General features: G+C 43.3%; 1 protein-coding gene across 1 annotated transcript in view; it reads right to left on the bottom strand.

Annotated features, from left to right (window-relative positions):
• IMPG1 (interphotoreceptor matrix proteoglycan 1) overlaps positions 1-26,581 on the bottom strand; it is a 156,108-nt gene that overhangs the window by 13,706 nt on the left and 115,821 nt on the right. The window contains 4 exon segments of the mRNA XM_070377102.1: positions 17,620-17,839; positions 20,812-21,002; positions 21,005-21,033; positions 21,035-21,353. Coding sequence (XP_070233203.1) covers positions 17,620-17,839; positions 20,812-21,002; positions 21,005-21,033; positions 21,035-21,353 — 759 coding nt within the window.

A 26,581-nucleotide genomic window follows, 5' to 3' on the forward strand; every position in this document is an offset into this window, starting at 1 on the left:
GATGATGTTAATGTATCTGATCTGGGGAGCACATTTTGACAACCACCTCATTAGAGAATTAATTTTTTTTTCCCCTGGACATATATCTGGAAAAGACAGAAACTCTAAATTCAAAAAGATACACCCACCCCAGTGTTCATAGCAGCACTATGTTCAGTAGCCAAGACATGGAAGCAACCTAAATGTCCATCAACAGAGGAATGGATAAAGAAGATGTGGTACATATATATACACATCAGCAACATGGAGATTATCACACTAAGTGAAGTAATCAGAGAGAGAGACAAATATCATAGAGTATCACTTATATGTGGAATCTTAAAAAAAAAAATGATACCAGTGAACTTATTTACAAAACAGAAATAGATTCACAGCCACAACAAACTATGGTTACCAAAAGGGAAGGGAGTGGGGAAGAATGAATTGGGAATTTGAAATTAACAAATACACACTGCTGCTGCTGCTGCTGCTAAGTTGCTTCTGTCGTGTCCGACTCTGTGCGACCCCATAGACGGCAGCCCACCAGGCTCCCCCATCCCTGGGATTCTCCAGGCAAGAACACTGGAGTGGATTGCCATTTCCTTCTCCAATGCATGAAAGTGAAAAGTGAGAGTGAAGTCGCTCAGTCGTGTCCAACCCTCAGCGACCCCATGGACTGCAGGCTTCCAGGCTCCTCTGTCCATGGGATTTTCCAGGCAAGAGTACTGGAGTGGGGTGCCACTGCCTTCTCCAACAGATACACACTAATACATATAAAATAGATTAACAACAAGATATTGTATGGCACAGGGAACTGTATGCAATACATTGTAATAACCTATTATGGAAAAAATCTGAAAAAATACATGTATATTTTATGTATGTATAACTGAATCATTTTGCTGTACACACGAAACACTAGAAATCGATTATATTTCAATAAAATTCTTTTTCTTTGTTAGAATTTTTTTTTTTAAGGCAAACATTTTCTGCAGCGATTAGTTGGTAAACACATATGTAAGATCAGGGTTACATTTTAAAGCAGTAGTCAGTAGTTTCAAGACCTTCCTGGTTTGAAAATCTCTTTCAGTCTCTTGCTGATCCCTAGAGGTTCTTTTCTTTGAAAATTCAAATAGACCTCAGGTTTTTCTCTGTTTTGTTTTTAGTCATCAATTGTTCTTTTTCACTCTATTCTTAATTCTGTAGGATTGTCTCAAAATCTTCATCAAGTAGATTAAAAATCAACAGATAATTATAAATCTCAGACTGTTAGCTCTGGGAGAATCATGGCCCCTTCCAGCCCCTTCCTTGTCTTTTGGAGTTGAGCACACCTTGCTCTCCAGGGGAGAAGCAAAAGGTCGGTATCATCACATGCTGATGGCACAATCACAACAGGCCACTGGTCCCCAGACCACGGTTCTTTCTGCCTAGAAGGGTTTCCCATTGAATCGCATCAGCTATTTACCCTTCAGATTATTTCAACAAGCACCTATCATGTGCTAGGAACTAGTGGAGTGAAAGTGAAAGGTTCTCAGTCACGTCAGACTCTTCGCGACCCCATGGAGTGTAGTCTGCCAGGCTCCTCTGTCCACCAGAATACTGGAGTGGGTAGCCCGTTCCCTTCTCCAGGGGATCTTCCCAACCCAGGGAGCGAACCCAGGTCTCCCGCATTGCAGGTGGATTTTTTACCATCTGAGCCACCAGGGAACACAAGAATACTGGAGTGGGTAGCCTATACCTTCTCTGGTGGGTCTTCCCAACCCAGGAATTGAAGCGGGGTCTCCTGCATTGTAGGCAGATTCTTTACCAGCTGAGCTACCAGGGAAGCCAGTTAGGGACTAGGGGACAGGAATCCGGTATGAAGCCACTCTTTCAAGAAGCTGAGGGGGGACAGTAAGATACACACACAGATGCTCCTCTACAAGAAGCCAAGGGTCTCGTCTAGTGTAAGAACTCTAACCACAAGGTTACATTAGAGATACAGGGGCCAGGGAGATTGCTGAACCCTGTGTCTAAGGTGGATTGCATTTGGATCTGCAGAGACTGGGAAAGGAATTCCGACCGGACCCACCATAAGCAGAGGCACGGAGGTGGGAGAGAAACAGGCATGTGAAGAGGGAGCAGGGCAAGTTCAGCAAGGGGGGAGCAGAGACTCGTGGATGGGAAGGAAGGGAATTGAGCCTGGAGAGGTACATTCAGGCCAAGCTCTGGTAGGGCTTGAATGCCGTGCTAAGGACTTTGGACTTGACAGGAGGTGAGGGCCATGAAGGATCTGCGGGTAGGGGAGGGCTGTAATATTACAGACTTGTGCTTTAGAAAACATGTACATAGATCTCAGAAGTTTCAGAGTTGGGATCGTTTCAGTGATCATCTGAGCTAGTATTTCCCATGCAGGAACATTTGCAGAGCTTGAATTCAGCCTGATTTAATGTTTTATAGGGTTTCCCAGGTGGTGCTAGTGGTGAAGAGCCCACCTGCCAATGCAGGTAGACGTAAGAGATGCGGGTTGGATCCCTGAGCTGCGAAGATCCCCTGGAGGAGGGCATGGCAACCCACTCCAGTATTCTTGCCTGGAGAATCCCATGGACAGACGGAACCTGGCAGGCTACAGTCCGTAGGGTCACACAGAGTCGAACATGACTGGAGTGACTTAGCGTGCATGCATGCATGCAGAGCAGTAGGTTTGCATTTTAAAGGTCTTGAAAAGCATTCCCAAGCGCTGACTGAGGAAGGTTGTCTCTCAACTCTACACCATGTAATCAAAATGCATTTAGTGAACAGTCCTTGCTGCCTGCAGGCGACACTTGGAAGCACTTTACAGTTAAAGCTAAAAAGATTATGATCCAGGTCATCAAGCAGTTTATAAATTCATAGGTCCTTGATGGTCCAAGACTGTCTTTTTCAAACCCTCTGTTACCGATCCCAAAGGTACTCTACTCATCTGCTCAGGCTTAAACACAGACTCTCCCTTCCTGCCGGCCCCTGAGAGTCTCAGGCCCACGTGTCACTAACTCTGGATCATTGCGCTCACATGCCTCCCCTAGAACATCCTGTCACTTGTCCCGAATCCTTGGTTCTGTGTATTATTCCCTTTCTATCCTGTACTTCATCATTCTTTACCATTTTGTCATCCCCTTGCCTTGCGCTGCCCTAACACTCAAATATTGGACAGGACGTGAGGCATCTGCTTTGATAGGGTTCCATCCTAGGGCAGGATTTCAGCTCAGTGTGGCTGAAACCCTGGCTTCTTAGGGTTGGTCCCGGCTGAGGGCCTGTTAGGCCTTTACGGTGGACTTTTTTTTTTGATGCGATGAAACCTAGTGATCGCTAGGTGGCGCTCAATAGCAAAAGAAGTAGAAATAGACTCGGAATGAAATTATACTGTTAATATAAGGTCCGAACTGATTTCTGTCTCCTTAAAAACTGCGGAGAAGAACTAAGGAGACTCTTGATGAAAGTGAAAGAGAAGGGTGAAAAAGTTGGCTTAAAACTCAACATTCAGAAAACTAAGATCACGGCATCCGGTCCTATCACTTCATGGCAAATAGATGGGGAAACAATGAAAGCAGTGACAAACTTTATTTTCCTGGGCTCCAAAATCACTGCAGATGGTGACTGCAGCCATGAAATTAAAAGATGCTGGCTCCTTGGAAGAAAGGCTATGACCAACCTAGATAGCATATTAAAAAAAAGCAGAGACATTTCTTTGCCAACAAAGGTCTGTCTACTCAAAGCTATGGGTTTTTCCAGTAGTCAAGTATGGATGCGAGAGTTGGACTATAAAGAAAGCTGAGCAGCGAAGAATTGATGCTTTTGAACGGTGGTGTTGGAGAAGACTCTTGAGAATCCCTTGGACTGCAAGGAGATCCAACCAGTCCATCCTAAAGTAGATCAGTCCTGAATATTCATTGGAAGTACTGATGCTGAAGCTGAAACTCCAATCCTTTGGCCACATGATGCGAACTGACTCCTTGGAGAAGACCCTGATGCTGGGAAAGATTGAAGGCAGGAAGAGAAGAGGACGACAGAGGATGAGATGGTTGGATGGCATCACCGACTGTATGGACATGAGTTTGAGTAAGCTCCGGGAGTTGGTGATGGACAGGGAGGCCTGGCGTGCTTCAGTCCATGGGGTCGCAAAGAGTCGGACATGACTGAGAGACTGAACTGAGCTGGAAAACTGCGATGCTGAGCGCACTGGTGCAGGGAGGCGAGGTCTGTCAGCTATCGGGCGGTGGGAAGAGCAGCTCCAGAGGACCAGTGGTGGAGCCGTTAGGACTCTGATCACCACAGCAGATCTGGCCTGGCCGGCTGGAGGTTATATTGCAAACTCCTGGCTCATCTTTTCCCATTTCAGAAAGGCAGAGCCAGAGCCCTGGAGTTCCCAGGAGGCTGAGACCAAGTCTGAAAGGAGCGGAAAGCAGGGGCCCCTTCATTCCCCAACCACGGAGGCTTTGCAGTCCTGGTTTTGTTGGTGGGGAGGAGGGGGTGTCATTCCTTTGCTTGGGGCATCAAAGAATGACAAACTCACACATACCAATCCATATAATCTGCAGGGGCACTGGACACAGTTTTGACCACCATACTTTTAGGAACTTAAGAACATGTTTTAAATTCTTTGAAATCAGAAACAAAAATTAATATAATGCAGCCTGGATTATATTTGTCTCTATACCACTGCAGATAGGATATATAATTTTAAACACTAATTAATATTAATGTTTAAAATTAATATGCATGAAGCAAAGGGTCTGGAGCCCAGGGAATCCTTAGGCAGCCTGGTCTTCTGACTGCTCCTTCTTAAGGCATGAGTATCGATTCAGTGCTTGGTGCTGAGTGCTTAGTCATTTGAATAACTATGGTGCCCTTCTGGGGTTTCATCTGAGATATAATGCAGATGCCTCACCTTCCACACATGTGCATCTGGCTTATTTTCCTAAATTCTGAGGACTTTGTGGGCTTGGCTTCACTTGCCGTAGAGTTAACCTGCTCATCCTTGCTGTGCACACCCAAGCACCCTGGGAGAGAAGAACTGGCTGCTAGCAATTGTCTGTGGCCTTGGAACGTGGGTTAGCATCTTTGAGACCCATTTCTTCCCTCTCTAAAAAGAGAAATTTAAAGAAGGTGATCACTAATATTGCTCCAGATCAAATATAATAAATCTTCTATTTGAGGTGTCCTACTGGAACAAAGCTAGCAGGAGATATAGCCAGGCTCCAGAATTGTTGTGCAGGTCAGTGACTAAAAGAACTTAAAGAAAAAAACAACTACACTTAAGTTCATATTTATCATTTTATTATTATTTTATTATTGGCCAGAAATGTTTTGCTTATGACTTATTGCTGAAGGGTAGGATTAAGAATAATTATTTGATGATACATAGGACCATGCACTGGAGAAGGCAATGGCACCCCACTCCAGTACTCTTGCCTAGAAAATCCCATGGATGGAGGAGCCTGGTAGGCTGCAGTCCATGGGGTCGCTACAAGTCGGATGCGACTGAGGGACTTCACTTTCACTTTTCACTTGCACACAATGGAGAAGGCAATGGCAACCCACTCCAGTGTTCTTGCCTGGAGAATCCCAGGGACGGCGGAGCCTGGTGGGCTGCCGTCTATGGGGTCGCATAGAGTCGGACACGACTGAAGCGTAGCAGCAGCAGGACCATGCACATGGCTGTTGGAGCATACACTTTAAGTTTGTGGAATTGAATCAGTTATCCATGGGACATTTTTCTGGCTTGAAGGGGCATGCGATAAGAAGCTTGGGTTTCAGCTCAATTTTCTACCATTCTCAAGAACAACTACCACAACCTGTTTATAGTAGGCTTTCAGGAACACTTCCAAGGCAAACACACGTAGCTTACCCTGGACTAGAAGCTGAAGAATGAACTCCGCTCTCAGTCATTTTTTATATTTGCCAAACCGAGGGATTCTGGGTGCACTGATCTTAGGGCCTGAGTGTCCCAGGATAGATGGGGACCCCAACAGCAGCGTGGGAGGTGGCCCTGCAGCTGGGCGGAAGCCCAGGCTCGCGTGGAGGGTTTGCATTAAGGGTTGGATGACGGACCCTGGGAGCTTCTTAAGGAAGCTCCATGGGGTGGTTGGGGGTGGGCTGAGGGGACAGGCTGAAACTCTGGAGCGGGCAAAAGCCATCTGGCAGTCCAGCCGGCACTGTGGTTCCCTAGTGGAAGCAGGCGTTAACAGAAAAACTCCTACGATGGCAGCACAGGGAACACAGGGCAGCAGGAGGCACAGCCAGAGACAGAGATGGGGGAGGCTGGGGACAGCCTCCTGGAGAGAGTCCCTGAGGCTGCCCCAGCTGGGAGGGGACACTCCTAGCAGGGACGACAGAACATAGAAAGGGAAGTTTAGGACTTTTGTTTCTGAGAATAAGTTTTTTTTTTTTTGTATTCTAGAATACGATAAAATATTGTAGGAAATTTCTCTTGGTAAGATGTAGAACCTAATAGTTCATTTAGGTTGAATGAACCTAATAGTTCATTAGGTTCATTAGAATGAATCTAATAGTTCATTCTCATTAGACTGAAGTGTGTTGTCACCTTTTCTAAGTAGATTAAACACTTGGCGTATACCCAGTGGTTGCTGTTTAGTTGCTAAGGCATAACCCGACTCTTTGCGACCCTATGGACTGTAGCCCGCCAGGCTCCTCTGTCCATGGGATTTCCCAGGCAAGACTGCTGGAGTGAGTTGCCATTTCCTTCTCCAGTATACCAGTAGGAGGAGGGTTAATAAGATTCTTTTTCACAAAGAGGCAGTAGGTAGAGTTGAGGGAAGCACATAAAACTGCCTTTGAATTCAGTTCCAGCCCTTGGTGACTGTTTAACAGTAAAACATAAGGTATTTACACTTTTAGGAAACACAGTTTCTTCAACTATGGAATGGGGGGAAATAACTTTGTGTAGTTATTTATTAAGATTTAAAAAATAGTGTTAATTAACAGCGATTACCATTTTTATTGCCATTGTGATGAGTGACACCTACCACCTTCGCAGAGCTGGTGACTAAGTGCGAGTCTTATACATTATGCACTTTCCAGAGAAAGTGAGCGTTGACCCACATTCTGGCTGAAAGTGTCGTGGATGCCAGACTGTAATTAATTTCAATGTTTACCACTTACCAGCCTTGAGGTCTGCCTGTTTTTAAGGAAGATTTTTAGGAATTCAAGAAGAGAAGAAGTTAGAATAAGTTATATGGAGTTTTGCATTTTTGAAATCTCCACCCTGCACAGCTAACTGGCATAAAAGCCCTACATGCTTCTGAAGAATTTTCATAGCAGCTCAAATGAAAGACGACCCTAGTGGCCGGGGATGCCAGCAGAATACTGAGCAAGCCGTGATGTATTCAGCTTCTCAGTTGATGAATCAGGTGGTTCTAACATTGGTTTATACTTTTTATATCACAGATTCATTTATTCAGGGAGTTTCAAAAGGTGAAAGGCAAACCGCACGCTGTACCAACAGCATGTGGCTCCTCCTACCTGCCTGCGCCTCTGAGATGCTCTCTGCCCTAACCACTGCCGATCCTCCTTTAGAGGACGCAGCCCCACATCCTGGTGCTGATCTGAATGTGGAATGAGACTCACCTGGAAATCTCCGGAGGGTTTTCAAATTCTCTCTTTCTTCTCTCTAGTCCCCAAGTAGTAAAATACTCCACCCTCCCAGCACTGCTACCCCAGTCCACTTTCCACCCTGACATTAGGCCAGAAGAAAAGAAAAAGATCTGATTGGATTTTGTTTCAAATTTTGCAGATGTACCTAAATAATTGGTCTGTCTGGGCATTGCCTATAAATATATTAAAACTGGGGCAAAGAAAAGAAATGCTACATCCTCTAACTGTTAAGCTGTCTGGGACTGTTAAGCTCAACTCATCTTTACCCAGACTTCTTTCCTTGACCTCTCTTTCCTTACTGTGAAACCAAGAAGGACCCTGTGGGGCTCCTGGCCACAGAAACTTTTCTGTGTCCTCCACTTCTTGTATGGAACAGACTCCAGCCTCCATGACCTTCCCTGAGTTCCCAAGGGCAGATTCGAACAGTTGCTAATCACGGAAGGGAAGGGATACAGTCTTGGGAGGAGCAGCCAAGAATCAATAACATAGCCTTCAGGCAGGGTCCGGGTTCCGCTCAAGGGATACACAGAACACTATCTTTTGAGGTCTTTCTAGAACTCAATGGACATGAGTTTGAGCAAGCTCTGGGAGTTGGTGATGGACAGGGAAGCCTGGCGTGCTGCAGTCCATGGGGTCGCAAAGAGTCGGTTATGACTGAGTGACTGAACAACAACAATAGAACTAAAACCCCGAATAAATAGCAGATATTAGCTTTCTTCATTTCAGGGAAGGCCACCTGAGACCAGCTCTTCAAGAGACCACCTGAGACTAGATTAAAGGAGTGCATGCCCTGCACACATCCTAGTCTTATCAGCAACCGAATACTTGAACCACTGCTATAAAGCTCCTTACCAAATCCCACCAGGTTGGTACACGCAGTTTCGAGGGCCATGAATCCACTGTGTCCCCCTTTGCCTGGCAAAGCAATAAAGCAATCCTTCTCTGCTTCACACGAAACTCTTGTCTCTCAGATTTGATTTGGCACCAGCGCACAGAGGCCAAATTTTTGGCATCAAGAGTAAGACTTTAGAAAACTTGTAACTTCTTCCTCTGTTTGAGATGGAAATCTCTTTAAAGCTTCCTGCCAGAATTTGGACTCCTGACTTTCTGCAGGACCTGGGAGCCATCCCTATGAAATGTAATCATCAAGGAAGATAGCACCCCCTCCTTCCAGTATCTGTGGAAGGGTTGGAGCCTTGCTCCAAGTTGTAAGACAGGAGGTGGACAGGGCGTGTTGACTTTCTCATTTTCCGTATCGTTGCAATCTCACAGAAATGTGGCCTCTGCTCCTGCTGCTCCACCAGATTGCTTTTGCAGAGGATTCTAACGACCTATGCACTGTCAGCTTAAAGGAACTTCATCTACTCTTCACTCACCCAAATGCATCCTTTCAGTATCATCTCAACCCAGGCATTTTATTAATTTTGCCCTTCATCTTTTAAAAATGAGTTACTTTATGTGTCCTTTGTAACTATTTATAGATTTTTAACAAATATTTTCTAAATTTTCAGCATTTTATGAATGATAAACTCTATGTGTTTTTACTTTATAATCTTGGGAATGCTTTAAACACCTAGTCTGAAGACTTTCACACATTTTTTTAAAAGTTTAACTTCAAAAATCCATAAATCATGGCGGGGAGGGAAGAAGAAAGAACAGAAAAATGGGCCCCAGAGAAGATGCAAATAGATTGAACAGGGTCTGTTAGACAACCTGACTTTAACTGAGCTGCTGTAAGCAGATAGGATGGGGTTCCTGGGAGATAGAACCAGGCTTGGCTTTATTGACATAAGAGAAGCCACTTTGGCCTAAGCTATTTTGTGATCTAAGCCTGGCTATAATGTTTGCCCTTGAACAGTTTTCAGTAATTAATCTTAAGGGAACAAAAGAATGCAGAAACAAACAACCAGAGAAATAACAAAGATAACATATCAGTTGTAAAGACTCCCAGTTCTGTTTCAGTGGGAAAGATTACCCTGAAGGTTCAACCTCCAGGTCACCTGGAACCTGAGGGAAGATGATGTTGACCTTTTCTGACCCTGCTGACTTCCATCAGCTAAAGTTCTGACTCAACCTTTGTCCTAATTTTGTCCTTAATTCTCCTCTTCTCAAGCCCCTCATGAATATGCATGTACCTTTAGCTTAAAACTTCGCCAATTTGGTGGTTGGGGAGACACTGCTTTGGGAAGGATCCATGGGGTTTTCCTTACTTGTTGCAAGTGATACATCCTTCTCCTGCTCTTTGGCTTGGTTGTGTTATTTAGCTAGACACCTACCAAGAGGGAAACCTTGTGTTTGGGGTAACACTGCCTCATTCTTGCCTTCCCTTCCTTCTCTGCTGAGCATCTTTACTTTGTATCCAAAGCTGCTTTCACAGCAGGAGAAGTACCCTGCCATTCCTAGGACTCTCTTTATTTTCCTCCTGCCCTTTCTAGACTAGCCCCACCCTGAAACTGAACTGGACACTGTGAGGTTCCTGGACGTGGAAGCCTCTCAGTGTTCCCCGTTTCTTTTTTATTGGAAACAGATTCTAGTCCCCATGACTTTGCCTGAACTCCAAAGGGCAGATTCAGTCAGTTCAGTCGATCCTTCGGGTCCGACTCTACAACCCCACAGACTGCAGCATGCCAGGCTTCCCTGTCCATCACTAACTCCTGGAGCTTACTTAAATTCATGTCCATACAGTTGGTGATGCCATACAATCATCTCATCCTCTGTTGTCCCCTTCTCCTCCTGCCTTCAATCTTTCCCAGCATTAGGGTCTTTTCTGAGGAGTCAGTTCTTCCCATCAGGTGGCCAAAAGATTGGAGTTTCAGCTTCAGCATCAGTCCTTCCAATGAATATTCAGGATTGATTTCCTTTAGGATGGACTGGTTGTTTCTCCTTGCAGTCCAAGGGACTCTCAAGCATCTTCTCCAACACCACAGTTCAAAAGCATCAATTCTTTGACGCTCAGCTTTCTTTATTGTCCAACTCTCACATCCATACATGACTACCGGAAAAATCATGGCTTTGACTAGATGGACCTTTGTTGGCAAAGTAATGTCTCTGCTTTTTAATATACTGTCTAGGCTGGTCATAACTTTCCTTCCAAGGAGTAAGCGTCTTTCAAATTCATGGCTGCAATCACCATCTGCAGTGATTTTGGAGCCCAGAAAAGTAAAGTCTGACACTGTTTCCACTGTTTCCCCATCTATTTGCCATACAGTAATGGGACTGGATGCCATGATCTTAGTTTTTTGAATGTTGAGTTTTAAGGCAACTTTTTCACTCTTCTCTTTCACTTTCATCAAGAGGCTCTTCAGTTCTTTGCTTTCTGCCATAAGGGTGGTGTCATCTGCATATCTGAGGTTGCTGGTATTTCCCCTGGAATCTTGATTCCAGCTTGTGCTTCATCCAGCCTAGCATTTCACATGATGTACTCTGCATATAAGTTAAATAAGCAGAGTGACAACATACAGCCTTGACATACTCCTTTCCCAATTTGGAACCAGTCCATTGTTCCATATCTGGTTCTAACTGTTGCTTCTTGACCTACATTCAGATTTCTCAGGAGGCAGGTCAGGTGGTCTGGTATTTCCATCTCTTTAAAAAGTTTCCACAGTTTGTTGTGGTCCATGCAGTCAAAGGCTTTTGTGTAGTCAATAACGCAGAAGTAGACAGGAGAGCTGTACAAAAAGGATCTTCATGACCCAGATAACCACGATGGTGTGATCACTCACCTAGACCCAGACATCCTGGAATGCGAAGTCAAGTGGGCCTTAGGAAGCATCATTATGAACAAAGCTAGTGGAGGTGATGGAATTCCAGTTGAGCTAAATCCTAAAAGATGATGCTGTGAAAGTGCTGCACTCAATATGCCAGCAAATTTGGAAAACTCAGCAGTGGCCACAGGACTGGAGAATGTTAGTCTTCATTCCAATCCCAAAGAAAGGCAATGCCAAAAATGTTCCAACTACTACACAATTGCACTCATCTCGCATGCTAGCAAAGTAATGCTCCAAATTCTCTAAGTGAGGCTTCAACAGTAAGTGAACTGAGATCTTTCAGATGTTCAAGCTGGATTTAGAAAAGGCAGAGGATCCAGAGATCAAATTGCCAACATCTTTTGGACCATCGAAAAAGCAGGAGAATTCCAGAAAAACATCTACTTCTGCTTTATTGACTTGCAAAGCCTAAAATATTAACCATCTGGCATTTTAAGAAACACTTTGCTGACACCTAAAAGACAGTAACTTGGACTGATTTACCATTTACTATTGATAATGGCATTTCAGATCTCTATAAAGTCAGAAGTTACTGTATAGATAATGGATATGATACAGTGATTGTATTTTCTGTTTTTTATTTAGATTTCAGCATTTGCTTTTGTTCTCTGTTTAAAACCTGTTTCCATATCCTCTTTAAACTGTATTTGTCGTCTAATGCTCAGTGGTAAAAATCTATCTGCAATGCAGGAGATGTTAAATTTGATTCCTACATTGGGAAGATCTGCTGGAGAGGGAAATGGAAACCCACTCCAGTTTTCTTGCCTGGGGAATTCTATGGACAGAGGAGTCTGACGGGCTACGGTCCATTGGATGCAAGCGTCAGACATGACTTAGTGACTACGACCACTATCTACCTGATTGACTGGTATGTTTTTCACACATGGAGGCTATTCTTTGATAAGGGCTGTGGGAGGCATGGGTGGTAAAGCCAGCAGCTCCCGGGCTGCGGAACACTGGATTTGAGGTGGGAGATCCTCCAGTGTTTTGGAGACCTAGTTCAAATCGCCTGTTTCTCCCAAGAAAGTGATGAGAAAAGGGCAAAGGGGTAAGACATCCAGTAACTCAGTTTTGCTATATTTGGCCATCCTGGTTGGAAAAACTTTGAAATGGTAGGATACCGTCTCCATTTTCCAAGGGAAGATTCTTGAGATTCTTTCCCAGAGACAAAGCTAGGTATGTATTCCTGGTGTTTGGTATTTCCAGCAGCTGTCCTTTATCTCCCTCAAGATTTCCCCTTTTAACTCTCTTTCAAGGAGAGTTTTCATCAATGAGTTCAAGGAAATACTTGCAAGATCCAGTCTGAATCAGGGAGGCTTCATGTATTGGCTAAAATGACCTTTAGGTATTACTTGGGATTTTGATTAGCAGTGTCCTGATCTGTGATCTCCCTTACTATGTGCTGGGGGATGGGCACTGCTGAGAATCAGCCAAGCCTTAGACACTGGAAGAGACCATACCAGCTACACAGCCAGAGGCTGTGTAAATTAGAATTTGAGTCCTTGTTGTCCAGGAAGCTGAAGTAATTATCTTCACTACAGGTCCAGGGAGCTGAGAGGCAGCACAATCAGGTGGTTGCATTGGTTTACTCTACGAGGAAGACATTTTAATCAGCTTGCCTGTCAATCACCATGACAGCTTACACTCAAATACACCACCACAAGCAGGAAATCTGGATCAGCTAGTCATGCTGAAAAACTGGGAGCAAAATACCTGTGATCTTCTAGATTAAAAAAAAAAAAATAGGAAGAAAACTATTGAAAATCATGTGCATATTTTCCCTTAATTTGTTTTAAAACCCAGAAGCCCATTTCTTCTATAATCAAAATACTAATTTTGTGCATATTTCTCCAAACTAAAATTGTATAGGAGAACTGACACTATTTATAGTACACTTTACTGTACAATAAGTATACAGGTGTTCTTTTTAAGAACAACATTTTACATTTCAAGTTCAAGAAGTTTTATAAAATGAATAAATTCATAGAAGTATGAAATTAATGAACTCTGCAGAAGCATTTTTCATACTGTCCATGGCGTTCTCAAGGCAAGAATACTGAAGTGGTTTGCCATTCCATTCTCCAGTGGACCACATTCTGTCAGACCTCTCCACCATGACCCGTCCGTCTTGTGGTGTTGGAAAAGACTCTTGAGAGTCCCTTGGACTGCAAGGAGATCCAATCAGTCCATCCTAAAGGAGATCAGTCCTTAATATTCATTGGAAGGACTGATGCTGAAGTTGAAACTCCAATTCTTTGGCCACCTGATTGGAAGAACTGACTCATTTGAAAAGACCCTGATGCTGGGAAAGATTGAAGGCAGGAGGAGAAGGGGACAACAGAGGATGAGATGGTTGGATGGCATCATCAACTCAATAGACATGAGTTTGAACAGACTCTGGGAGATGGTGAAGCCTGGCCTGCTGCAGTTCATGGGGTCACAAAGTGTCAGACAAGACTGAATGAATGAACCATAAAATAAAGCATATCAGAAGGTGCTCATTAGAAGGTCTTTGAAGGAAAAAGGAATAGCTTTGATCCCAGCATTGTTGTAAGGTGATCATCCTTGGCCATTGGGCATGTTCCTTTGGGCAGGGACTTTCACATTTTAACAGTTTATAACTGTGGTGAATGAACGGTGATTGTTTTGGATTACATGTGTGTAGAAGATGGTCACGGTTTAATGAATCTCAGCCAGTTGCTGGTTACATGGGTGACTCTTCACTTTGCTTTCTGTGAAATGACTAAACCAGCGAGGTAGGAGGAAGCCCAGGCTTCTCCCACCTTGTCCAGCTCCCTGTCGAATGGAAGGAGCATTTCTGGGGGTAGATGGCACAGTGGCTTCTCACTATAAATAAGATCCCTTCTGAATACTGGATTTATCCACTTTGATTTATGTAGTTCATAAAGTTCTTTGTTATTTATTTTTAACTTTTATAAAATAATTTTTGGCTTTCTAAATCTGCTGTCTTCCAACCCACTGGTTTAGGCAGTACTTATGTCCTGGCTGGCTCACAGTAGTCATTCTTGGCAGACCTTGTCCATCTATCCATCTGTCCATTCATTCAATTATTCAATGAGTCTCCAATGTATCAAAAATTCAGAGCTTCTGAACTTTCCAACTGTCTAGCCAGGCGTAGAGTAAGATAATGTCCCAGGCTGCCCAATGCTCTCTAGCTTCCGCTACTGTTCTAATTAAGTAATCAGTATAAATTTGGCTTCAGTAAGGACCAGGTGGCACTAGCAGTAAAGAACCTGCCTGCCAGTGCAGAAGACATAAGAGATGCGGGTTCAGTGCCTGGGTCAGGAAGATCCCCTGGAGGAGGGCATGGCAACCTACTCCAGTATTCTTGCCTGGAGAATTCCATGCAACCATAGGGTTGCAAAAGAATCGGACATGACTGAAGTGACATAGCAAGCATGCAGGGACTGAAACCCATGTTAGCACTGTCTCATTTCTCTTGCTCTTGGCTTCTTAGAGGAAAGGCTACACAGCAGAACTGGTCATGAGAAATTAGTGAAATAATTTCAGTGGACCCTCCACGCAAATACCTTGTCCTGGTACTTTTCATTGTTCCCACTGGTACCCTGTTCATATCACAAAGTATTAGCTCATTTACTAATGACGATGCTATCATATTAACCACTAACATTTGTTAGTCAACTACTGTGTATCAAATGTTACGCTAAGTGTTGTAAATATAATTTTGATTGATCCTCGCAACTGTCACTATATCCATTTTTCCAGTTGTGGAGATGGAGTGTTGCTGTTAGTGAAACCAAGCAGGACACTGTGGAGCTCCTGGCTATGGAAGCATTTCTGTGTCCGCTGTTTCTCGTTTGTAGGGAACAGACTCCAGCCAGCATGACGTGCCCTGAGTTTCAAAGGGCAGGTTTAAACAGTCCTAATCAGGGGAGGCAGAGGGTGCTGAGACAAGGGAGGAGCAGTCAGGAAGCAAGGGTGCAGCCTTGGGGCAGGGTCCTGGTTCTGCCTCAAGGGATACACAGAACTGTGTCTTTGAGCTCTTCTGCAGAACTAAAACCCAAAATAAATGGAAGATGTCAGCATTCTTCCTTCCAGAGAAGATCAGAGAATGATAACCTCAAGAAGCTCATCTAGAGAGCACCTGAGGACAGATGAAAGAAACTCCAGAAGCTTATCAGGGGACCTCTTAAAGCCAGAATAAAGGAATGTAGGCCTGGTACAACCCAATCCTTATCAGCAACCCTGCCCTTGAACGATTGCTATAAAACTCCTCACCAAATCCTGCCCCCAACTCTGGATTGGGACACAGTTTTGAGAGGCATGCGACTGCTGGCCCCCTTTGCAGTAACATTATTCTTTTCTACTTTCCCCAAAGTTCTGTCTCCGAGATTTCATTCGGCACGCATGCACAAAGACTGAGTTTTCAGCATCAGCAGCATACAGATTCAGGACCATGGTCTTACAGAGTCGTGACTTTGTGCAATGCTTCCTTCCAGCATCACTAGGGTCTCTTGAGCATCACTGGCAAATGCATCACCAGCTTCCTGCCCTCTTTCTAAGAGGTGCCCAGTTTTCCCCTGCCTCAACTGGGCTCCTCGTTTGATCTTCTCCTAATGTTGGATGAGTCTCTCTGTTGTCTGTCAGCTCCGCAGGGGAGAAAGGAAGGGAGAGGATTGGGCCCTTGCCTCTCTTATGCCAAGTTCTCTCTATATATGTTTCTGTTTTCAATTGACTGGAAAAAATTGGTCTTCCTGATTTCAACCGGCAAGGACCCCCTGGAAGTTTTCAGGGGAAGAGGAGGTATCTTACTAGTGTTTAGGAGGTCTTTGATTTCCTAGGGGGTCCAGAGGGTTTGCTTAGCTGCTTGTGTTCAAAGGTAAGTGCTTCAGGGCTCAGCACCTTCAGGGCTTTCTGTCTTTTTAATAATCCTATTTACTAAGGTAGGAGGCAATTTTCTTAAAGTTGCTCAAAGTTCTGCTCTGTCAAAGATAAGTGTCTCCCAACAGAGGCTTTTTGTTTGCATTTTGCCCAAGGCCTTTCTCTCTGCCTTCTTTGTTAGTCTGGGAAAATCTAGGGAGGATGTTACAGATCCACTTCACTAATTCATGGCCAATTAGGAAGCTTTGTTTTGAACCTGCCTCGAAGGTCGCTTTGCCAGTGGATTTGGAGCCTTGCCCACTTGCAGTCTGGGGAATTTAAAAATTTCCTTCGGTTGGTTAGGAAACAGAATTTTGAAGCTAATGGTGGAAACAGTTCCCAATTTGGGCATAGCTTCTTACACTGGTACAGTACACTGTGCTTTATTATCAGAACAAATGTTCGCTTTCTATTATGTAGCTTCAGGCTAAGCCCCTGTATCTTTAATTTTTTTTTTTTTCACATCTAACTCTACTTTGTTTTAACCTGCACACATAGATGGAGAAGGCAATGGCACCCAAGTCCAGTACTCTTGCCTGGAAAATCCCATGGATGGAGGAGCCTGTTGGGCTGCAGTCCATGGGGTCGCTAGAGTCAGACACAACTGAGCGACTTCACTTTCACTTTTCACTTTCATGCATTGGTGAAGGAAATGGCAACCCACTCCAGTGTTCTTGCCTGGAGAATCCCAGGGACGGGAAACCTGGTAGGCTGCTGTCTGTGGGGTCGCACAGAGTCCGACACGACTGAAGCGACTCAGCAGCAGCAGCAGCACACACAGAAGCTGATCTAGGGTATACATATAGAAAGGGACATGATTCTCCTATTGGGTGATGGTGAAGTGGGTTTTTTCGAAGTTGGAGTTTTGGTCTAATGATTATTTTTCTTTCCCTGGGACATTGTCTCAGTTTCATCCTGAATTATGCTATGAAGAGGTGATGACCATAGTTAACCAGGACTGGGAGGTTTCTTAGGTGGTTGCTGCTGACTGATAAAGTGCTTTTGACTTCTGGAAGGATGTAAGTTAGCTTAGGTGTGGGTTACATTAAAAAAAGAAAAATCTCTTAGGCATAGCAAAAGTTTTGTTCTGTGACGAAACTAAAGTGCCAGATTGTGAAGCAAGAGATATGCTTGCTCTTTGGTTTTTAATGAAGGAAAACCTTAACTTGCATGTCTTAGGGCCCTACCTTTCTTCTATATTGATTCATAGCTTCCAAAAAATTATTTTGCTAAATGCCATTATAAGTTGATTTTCGTTGCCTCAAACTTGAGCTGCATGCTTAAACAAACAAGCAAAACCAAAAACACTCCCACAATTTTCTGGGTTGGATTCTTTTACCTGGTTCAACGTCGAGAGAGTAGCTATCTATTTCCAGATCAAGTTGTTGGGCTGCTGTGGAACGAAAATCCTCCAAGACACCTCGCACAGCCTTGGTGAGGTTATATGGCACTGATTTAGCAAACCTCACTTTGCTATTCACAATCACGCTCCCATTTCTGAAGTTAAGTATCTCAAGTTGCTTAAAACCCGTAAGATTGGATCGCAGATATGGAACCAGCTGCAAAAACAAAAGACGGTTTACCCTTAATGGTGTTGCAAGTGCTCAGCTGCTGCTAATTCCATTTATACTCACATTTCATTATCTGAGGCATAAATTTCAGTTCCTTTTTTATATTTGTGTTTGGACTTAATGTGAAACCAGAACACCACTACTTAATGATCTGTTTGCAGTGATTATGTCCCATATTTCCACTTTTATGTGTATTGAGATGGATGGGCAGTGATTTTCTTCATGATGAATTGCGAGAACAGAGGATTGAAAAAGAAATCCTGGTCAACACTGTGAGCCAAGCAGGGATGCCAGGTTCAGTTATTAAAAAAAAAAAAAATCCAAGTAAATAAAAACATGTTCCAAACTGAGCAGTAGCAGATTGACCTATGCCTGGTAAATGGAACATCTGTTTGGAAGCAACCAATTTGAAATGACCTATTGAAATAAACAACAGCATAAACATGGGCTCATTGGTCTGTTCAGGGGGTTTCATGTCAACACAAATTCCCTGCAGTGGAAACTGTGAAGAACTTGGTCCTCAGGAAACTAGGTGTCAGTCCTCAGATTGCTGCTAACCAGACATGTGACTTCATCAATCCACATAACCTACTAAGTTGTACCTCAGTGCTCTTATTTGAATTGTGAGGGAGAAAAAAAATGGCTCCCTAAGGACCTTTTTCAAGCTAGAATTTAAGTATCTTGAAAGGATGCTTCAGGGAGTTGTGCTTCACATTCCTCCATCTGCCTCTTGAGACCCACAACCAGCCTTTTTTTTTGGCCATGCCCCATGACACATGGGAACTTAGTTTGCTGACTAGGGATCTGAACCCTGGAAGCACAGAGCCTTAAACACTGAACTGCCAGGGAATTCCCCACAGCCATCCTGCAGATCACTTTTCAGGAATGTCTGAAACAGTGATGTCTGCTTTGTTCCTGGCTCTGAAAGTGGGACCTCTCCTTCATGAACTGACACCCACAAACCCAGAGAGGACACAGATACAACCTATTATCTCCCAGGCTTGGCCCAGACCTACTTTCCCTTTGTCCCCATCTCCACCCCACCAGATTCTGACCCAAACCCACATGTTGGTACCACCTCCAGTTAACCGCCTCCTCCAGGTTATTATGAAAATAAAATGAAATTGTATACAGAGTGTGGAATTACTCTCTCCTATTTTCTCCCATGTACTTTAACTAGACTCATTCTTTGTGTCTTAACATTGCTTTGCCCTCTAGTGAGAATTCCCTGTCCTCACTTCATGTGCAGACAACTAGTTGCTCCCTTTCCCCAAATCCATTCTCCTCTTCTTCATGGCTAAGAGGCTGCCTTGCTACAGCCGACATTTCCCACCCTCCTTTGCAGCACGGTGTGGCCACACGACCAATTCCCACCAATTGGATATGAGTGAAAGAGGTGTGGGCAACTTTGGCATCACTTGCTTAGGATATTGCTTGCCCTGGGGTTCCTCACTTTCCTCTTCTCACAGAGAAGGGAAATAGAAACAGAGATGTATCAGTTACAATGATTCTGCATGCAGCACATCAAAGGAGACACGAACATGAAGAACAGACTTTCAGACTCAGTGGGAGGACAATGTAGGATGATTTGAGAGAATCGCATCAAAACATGTACATTGCCATATGTAAATAGATGACCAGGGCCAGTTCAGTGCATGAAGCAGGGCACCCAAAGCTGGTGCTCTGGAAAAGCCTGGAGGGGTGGTATGGGGAGGGGTGTGGGAGGAGGGTTCAGGATCGGGGGGACACATGTGTACCTATGGCTGATTCATGTTGATATATGGGAGAAACCATCACAATATTGTAAAATAAATGTCCTCCAATTAAATAAATAAATAAAATGATGTACCAGTGATCCAGCTTTGGATGTGAGAGTGAGGAAACACCCCTGGGGTTGGCAGAGTTATAAGATGGAGGGAATGTGAGTCTGTGGATGACTCTGTAGAGCAGAGTTGTCCCACCCACCCAGTAAAAGAAAATAAACTCATATTCTATTTAAGTTACTGTATTCTTGATTTCTTCATTATGGCAGCCTAGATGTATCCTAGTTAATACACCTGGACTTGGTACCCTGGGACTCTGTTCCTTGAGATTGTCCCAACATCAACTCACCTCACTTGGGGGAGGTGGGTATAGCACAAAGTCTTATTTAAAGTTCACTTGAAAAATTGGTTTTAATGTGGTTTTAATTTGCATAGTGATTTAACTTACATGGAGCTTACAAATATTTTTTTCTTATTTTCAGAAATTCTATAATCTTTGTGATGGGCATTGTGTACTTGAATTTAATTATCCATGCCTGTGAGAGGTTCATAGGTTAGCAGTTTTCATATCGTATGTATTTCTACAAAAGTACATGAAGAAACAAAATAAATATGTGATTTGGGGGGATGTTTTGTAATCAGAGTTATATGCTTTTTGATGATGATCTCACTTTCTTTGTTAGTGGTTGGAATGCTGAGCCATTTTGTCATTTTATTTTTTTGTTGGTTTGTTTTATAAGAACATAAAGGAACTAAAAAAAAAAAAAGATTTCTTATACCTGAACACTTGACCTCATCTCTTCTGGACTTTTCTAGCCTTGAACCCTTTTGTCAGATGGCTGGAAAACAGAATGAACTTAGGAAAAGTCTGCTCATATTATTTATAAATTCCAAGTTCAGTTCTTGAGTGGTTATGTATTATTCCCAGGAAAACGAAATCTAGAAGAACTATGATGAAAAGGTCTTAGAAATAAGTTTGTTCCCAGATAGCTGAGTGGCCGCCTCGTGCATCTACCATAGAATTCTTGCCTGTTGGATCCAAATCCATCTCAACACTCCAGTTGAATGCTATCAGCAACAGATAGCTCAGAAGCTTGTCTCTTCCTAATTGCATTGCTCAAGACAGCAGTGATTACATTATAAAGTAACAACAAAAAAGAAAGGAGACACACAGAGTTGTAAGCAGTGTCCACTCACCAGTTGTGTGAATCGCTGCTCCAGAGCTTGATATTCAAGCGAGCTCTTGTTAAACAGGTCAGTGGAGAAGGGCACATTGGCCACACGCAAACTGAAGAACACCACCAACTCTCGGCCCCTGGCAGCGACAGTCATGGCGCTGGTGGTGATGTAGCGCAAACCTGGGTCAGGAGTGATGTTCTCCAGGAAATAATCCAGGCTGGAAACATACCCACTGAATCCTGGGACCTCAGAGGAGGTAGGAGTCTTAGTGAGATCCACTCCATCTAAGTATTCCATTGTATCTTGGCTGCTGGTACTCAACCAGTCTTCTGAAGATGTAGGCAAGTGTGAAATTTCCGGAACCAATGGGCTGATGGCAGAATAATCATCAGTGGGGACAGTAAGCCGTGGGATTAGTACTGTCTGGTCAATGGACATTATGTCTGTGGCACTTTGATCAGTCTGAGGAAAGACGCTTGATGCAGTAAAAAAAGGTAGAGTTTCTGATAGGGAGGTAGAGGTCATAGCAGGTGGAGACCAACCATCCATGGGTGAAGCTCCTGAGACCAGTTCATTATGTCCAAGCATCCCCACAAAGAATAGAAGGCAAAAGAGAAAATCCAAAGTTAAAATTAATCTTGGAAAAGATAGCATTTGAATTAATTATTTTAATATCATATTTGGTTTTACTTATTTTTTAATTTCTAGATTTTTTCCAAGTTTTATTGAGATATAATTGACATACCTCACTGTATAAATTTAAGATGTATAGCATAATGGTTTGACTTACATATACAATGAAGTAATTACCATGTTTCATATCATATTTCAAAAAACAAATTGGTACAGAAAGGGCAGGCAGCCCTATATCCACACTTAGGGATACAGAGGCTAGGTCTCTGTAACCATTTTATTCAGGTCCAAAACTTGTGGATATGTGCATCTAAAAGAGCACCAATTGCCTAGAATTTTAGGAATTACTGCCCAGTGAGACACAGCACACACAGGGACCAGGTGGTAAAAAAATGACTAGGTCAGCAGGTGGTACACACCACAGATGGCTTTGGCATAGACTTGGATCCCACATACCCATCTGGAACTCTCAGCCAATTAGTTGGGCACTTTTGGCCTGGAAATTTTGTTCACTTTCCAATCATGCAAGCCTGAATTTTATGCAATTGGCTTTTTTGGGATCACAATGATCACATTTTGGTAGTTTTACCAATCAAAATTTAAATCATGTTTTTCCAAAATTGGATAATCTAAATGAACACTTTCCCTGTTTGCAAAATAATATTGAAAGTGTGAAGGTGTGGGTTACACACAAATAATTTGAACTTTGTGTTGGCCATGCAAGTAAATATTTGATACTATTTAAAGGTTTTTTCATTCCTACATGATTATATCTTGATAATACTACGACTTTGCATTGCTTTCTTGAGTAAGTACATATAGAACTACTGAAGTCCACTCCCTTTTTGGTGAAAAATTAAAATCAATAAGTATTTATGAACTAAGAGAGTGGTTATATGAAGCTTTCAGATAAAGAGATTGGTGGGTTATTAAAATATTCCACTAAACCTAAATTTCACAGCCACTGGCAATATTTAAGGCATTAGGTAGATCAAAACGGGGAGCTTTCTGTGATTACTTTGGTGGTGTTTTGGCAAATATGTGGGAAAGCTGTGCTCAAATTCAAACACTAAGCATGATGAATGGACTGTCTGGAGGCAGATATAATCTTTGGACTCTCAGTCAGCTAATTTACAAGAGTGCAATCACCCAAACTGAAATTCCAAGTGATAAACAGCTCGGAAAGGTGGAATCATATTACTTTTATTAGTTTCTTAAAATAAAAACTGTCTATGGTGAATTGTAAACAGATTTCAAAGAAGTTCCTCCCTTTCTTTCCCCCTTGGAGGATGCCTAGGTTTGTCTACTATCAGAATGAAGTTTCCTAACATCTAAGATCTTTCTGGATATACACTTGTAGTTTTATTCACATCTCCATTGCTATGGACAGAATGTTTGCCTCCTCCCAAAATTTATGTGTTACAGCCCTCATCTCCAGTGTGACAGTATCTGAAGGAACAGTCTTTGGGAGGTAATTAAGTCATGAGGATGGAGCCCTCATGAATGGAATTAGTGCCCTTATAAATAAGAAGAGACATGAGAGATGATCTCTCTCTGCCATGTGCAGATACAGCAAGAAGGCGTCTGTGTGTTAACTGGAAAAAAGACCCTCACCAGGAACTAGATCAGTCAACAATTTGATTTTGGACATTGTAGCCTACAGAACTGTGAGGAATAAATTTCTGTTGTTTAAGTTACCCAGTCTATGATGTTTTGCTATATAGCAGCCCGAGCTGTCTAGAATACCTGTGGAGGGATCTGGGATGAGTGAATTGAACCCTTTGAGTACTATCAGTGGCCTCTTGGTGTTATGGAGAAACACATTTGAATTCATGCTCCTGGCATGCGATCTCAGCACCCCTCCAGGTGACCAGGGCCAGGGAAGAAGACCAATGATATATGTCTTCATTCTTCTCTGGGTCAGCATTGCACTACTCACTCACACCTTTTCTACTATACAGACTTGAGTCAGATTAAAACAGTCTGCAGCATTACGTTGAGTGAGTGAGTGAAGTCACTCAGTCGTGTCAGACTCTTTGCGACCCCATGGACTGTAGCCCGCCAGGCTCCTCTGTCTATGGGATTCTCCAGCCCAGAATACTGGAGTGGATTGCCATTTCCTTCTCCAGGGGATCTTCCCAACCCAAGGATCGAACCCGGGTCTCCTGCATTGCAGGCAGACTCTTTATCCTCTGAGCCACCAGGGAAGCCCTACAGCATTATGTTATCAGCCAACAAAAATGACTTTCTTTTCCCCTTTGTAGCCTCTTAACATTAATCATTCACATTCACAATAAACCCAACCAAGTTGGTTTCACTGATAGAACAGTTGGCTATTTAAATGTACATTGGTAGGTGAAAGACAGGGTCCCCACTGGAATATACTTACACTAAATCATCATTTCTTTATCTGAAATTTAAACTAAGTTGGTTGTATTTCTCTTTGCTGAATTTAGTATCCCTATCTAAGTGTGATTTTAAAAGACTCCTTATATTCTCTCAGCTTGATATGGAAACCAGTAAGGCTATAGTCAGAGACTGACAGAGACTGAGGCAGAACTGTGTCTGAGCGTCTCCTGTGGAGGTACAGGTCAGCAGTGGACTGCCACAGGGGCAGGGGCTCTGGGTGCAGCAGACCTGGGTATGGCATTAGCCCTTTTGGAGGAGGTCTCCATTAACCCCACCATAGAGCTGCCAGCACTTACACAGGACTGGGAAATAGACTCTTGGAGGACACAAACAGAACTTTGTGTGCACCAGGACCCAGGAGAAAGGAGCAGTGACCCCACAAGAGACTGACCCAGACTTGCCCGTGAGTGTCCAGGAGTCTCCAGCAGAGGCATGGGTCGGTGGTGGCCAGCTGCAGGGTTCGGGGCAGTGAGTGTAGCAGTACATGCATGGGATCTTTTGAAGGAGATCCCCATTATCTTCATTACCTCCACCATAGACTGGCACCACATAAATAGCAGGGAGGGAACACAGCTCCACTCATCAACAGAAAACTGGATTAAAGATTTACTGAGCCTGGCCCCACCCATCATAACAAGACCCAGTTTTCCCCTCAGTCAGTCTCTCCCATCAGGAAGCTCTATAAGCCTCTTATCCTTCTCCATCAGAGGGCAAACAGACTGAAAACCACAATCACAGAAAACTAACCAATCTGAGCACATGGACCACAGCCTTGTCTAACTCAATGAAACTATGAGCCATGCTGTGTAGGGCCACCCAAGATGGATGGGTCATGGTGGAGAGGTCTGACAGAATGTGGTCCACTGGAGAAGGGAATGGTAAACCATTTCAGTATTCTTGCCTTGAGAACCCCATGAACAGTATGAAAAGGCAAAAAGATAGGACACTTAAAGATGAATTCCCCAGGTTGGTAGGTACCCAGTATGCTTCTGGAGATCAGTGGAGAGGTAACTCCAGAAAGAATGAAGAGACAGAGCCAAAGCAAAAACAACACCCAGTTGTGGATGTAACTGGTGATAGAATCAAAGTCTGATGCTATTAAGAGCAATATTGCATAGGAACCTGGAACATTAGATCCATGAATCAAGGCAAATTGGAAGTTGTCAAACAGGAGATGGCAAGAGTGAACACTGACATTTTAGGAATCAGCGAACTAAAATGGACTGGAATGGAAGAATTTAACTCAGATGACCATGATATCTACTACTGTGGGCAGGAATCCCTTAGAAGAAATGGAGTAGCCATCATAGTCAATGAAAGTGTCTGAAATGCAGTACTTGGATACAATCCAAGTTTCCAAGGCAAACCAATCAATATCATGGTAATCTAAGTCTATGCTCCGACCAGTAATGCTGAAGAAGCTGGAGTTGAACGGTTCTATGAAGACCTACAAGACCTGCTAGAACTAACACCCCAAAAAGATGTCCTTTTCGTTATAGGGGACTGGAATGCAAAAGTAGGAAGTCAAGAAACACCTGGAGTAACAGGCATATTTGGCCTTGGAGTACAGAATGAAGCAGGGCAAAGACTAATAGTGTTTTGCCAAGAGAACTCACTGGTCATAGCAAACACCCTCTTCCAGTAACACAAGAGAAGACTCTACACAGGGACATCACTGGATGGTCAACACTGAAATCTGATTGATTATATTCTTTGTAGCCAAAGATGGAGAAGCTCTATACAGTCAGCAAAAACAACACGAGGAGCTGACTTGTATCATGAACTCCTTATTGCCAAATTCAGACTTAAGAAAGTAGGGAAAACCACTAGACCATTCAGGTATGACCTAAATGAAATCCCTATGATTATACAGTGGAAGTGACAAAGAGATTTGAGGGATTAGATCTGATAGAGTGCCTGAGGAACCATGGATGGAGGTTTGTGACATTGTACAGGAGACAGGGATCAAGACTAGCCCCAAGAAAAAGAAATGCAAAAAAGCAAAATGGCTGTCTGAGGAGGCCTCACAAAAAGCTGTGAAAAGAAGCAAAGCGAAAAGCAAAGGAGAAAAGGAAAGATATACTCATTTGAATGCAGAGTTCCAAGGAATAGCAAGGAGAGATAAGAAAGCCTTCCTCAGTGATCAGTGCAAAGAAATAGAGGAAAACAACAGAATGGGAAAGACTAGAGATCTCTTCAAGAAAATTAGAGATACCAAGGGAACATTTCATGCAAAGATGAGCACAATAAAGGACAGAAATGGTATGGACCTAACAGAAGCAGAAGATATGAAGAAGAGGTGGCAAAAATATACAGAAGAACTGTACAAAAAAGATCTTCACCACCCAGATAATCACAATGGTGTGATCACTCACCTAGAGCTAGACATCCTAGAGCGTGAAGCCAAGGGGTCCTTGGGAAGCATTACTATGAACAAAGCTAGTGGAGGTGATGGAATTCCAGTTGAGTTATTTCAAATCCTAAAAGATGATGCTGTGAAAGTGCTGCACTCAATATGCCAGCAAATTTGGAAAACTCAGCAGTGGCCACAGGACTGGAAAAGGTCAATTTTCATTCCAATCCCAAAGAAAGGCAATGACAAAGAATGTTCAAACTACTACACAATTGCACTGACACGCTAGTACAGTAATGCTCAAAATTCTCCAAGACAGGCTTCAGCAGTATGTGAACCATGAACTTCCAGATGTTCAAACTGGTTCTAGAAGAGGCAGAGGAATCGGAGATC

This window comes from Bos mutus, chromosome 9 (assembly GCF_027580195.1).
Source record: "Bos mutus isolate GX-2022 chromosome 9, NWIPB_WYAK_1.1, whole genome shotgun sequence".
Classification (NCBI taxonomy): Eukaryota; Metazoa; Chordata; class Mammalia; order Artiodactyla; family Bovidae; genus Bos; species Bos mutus.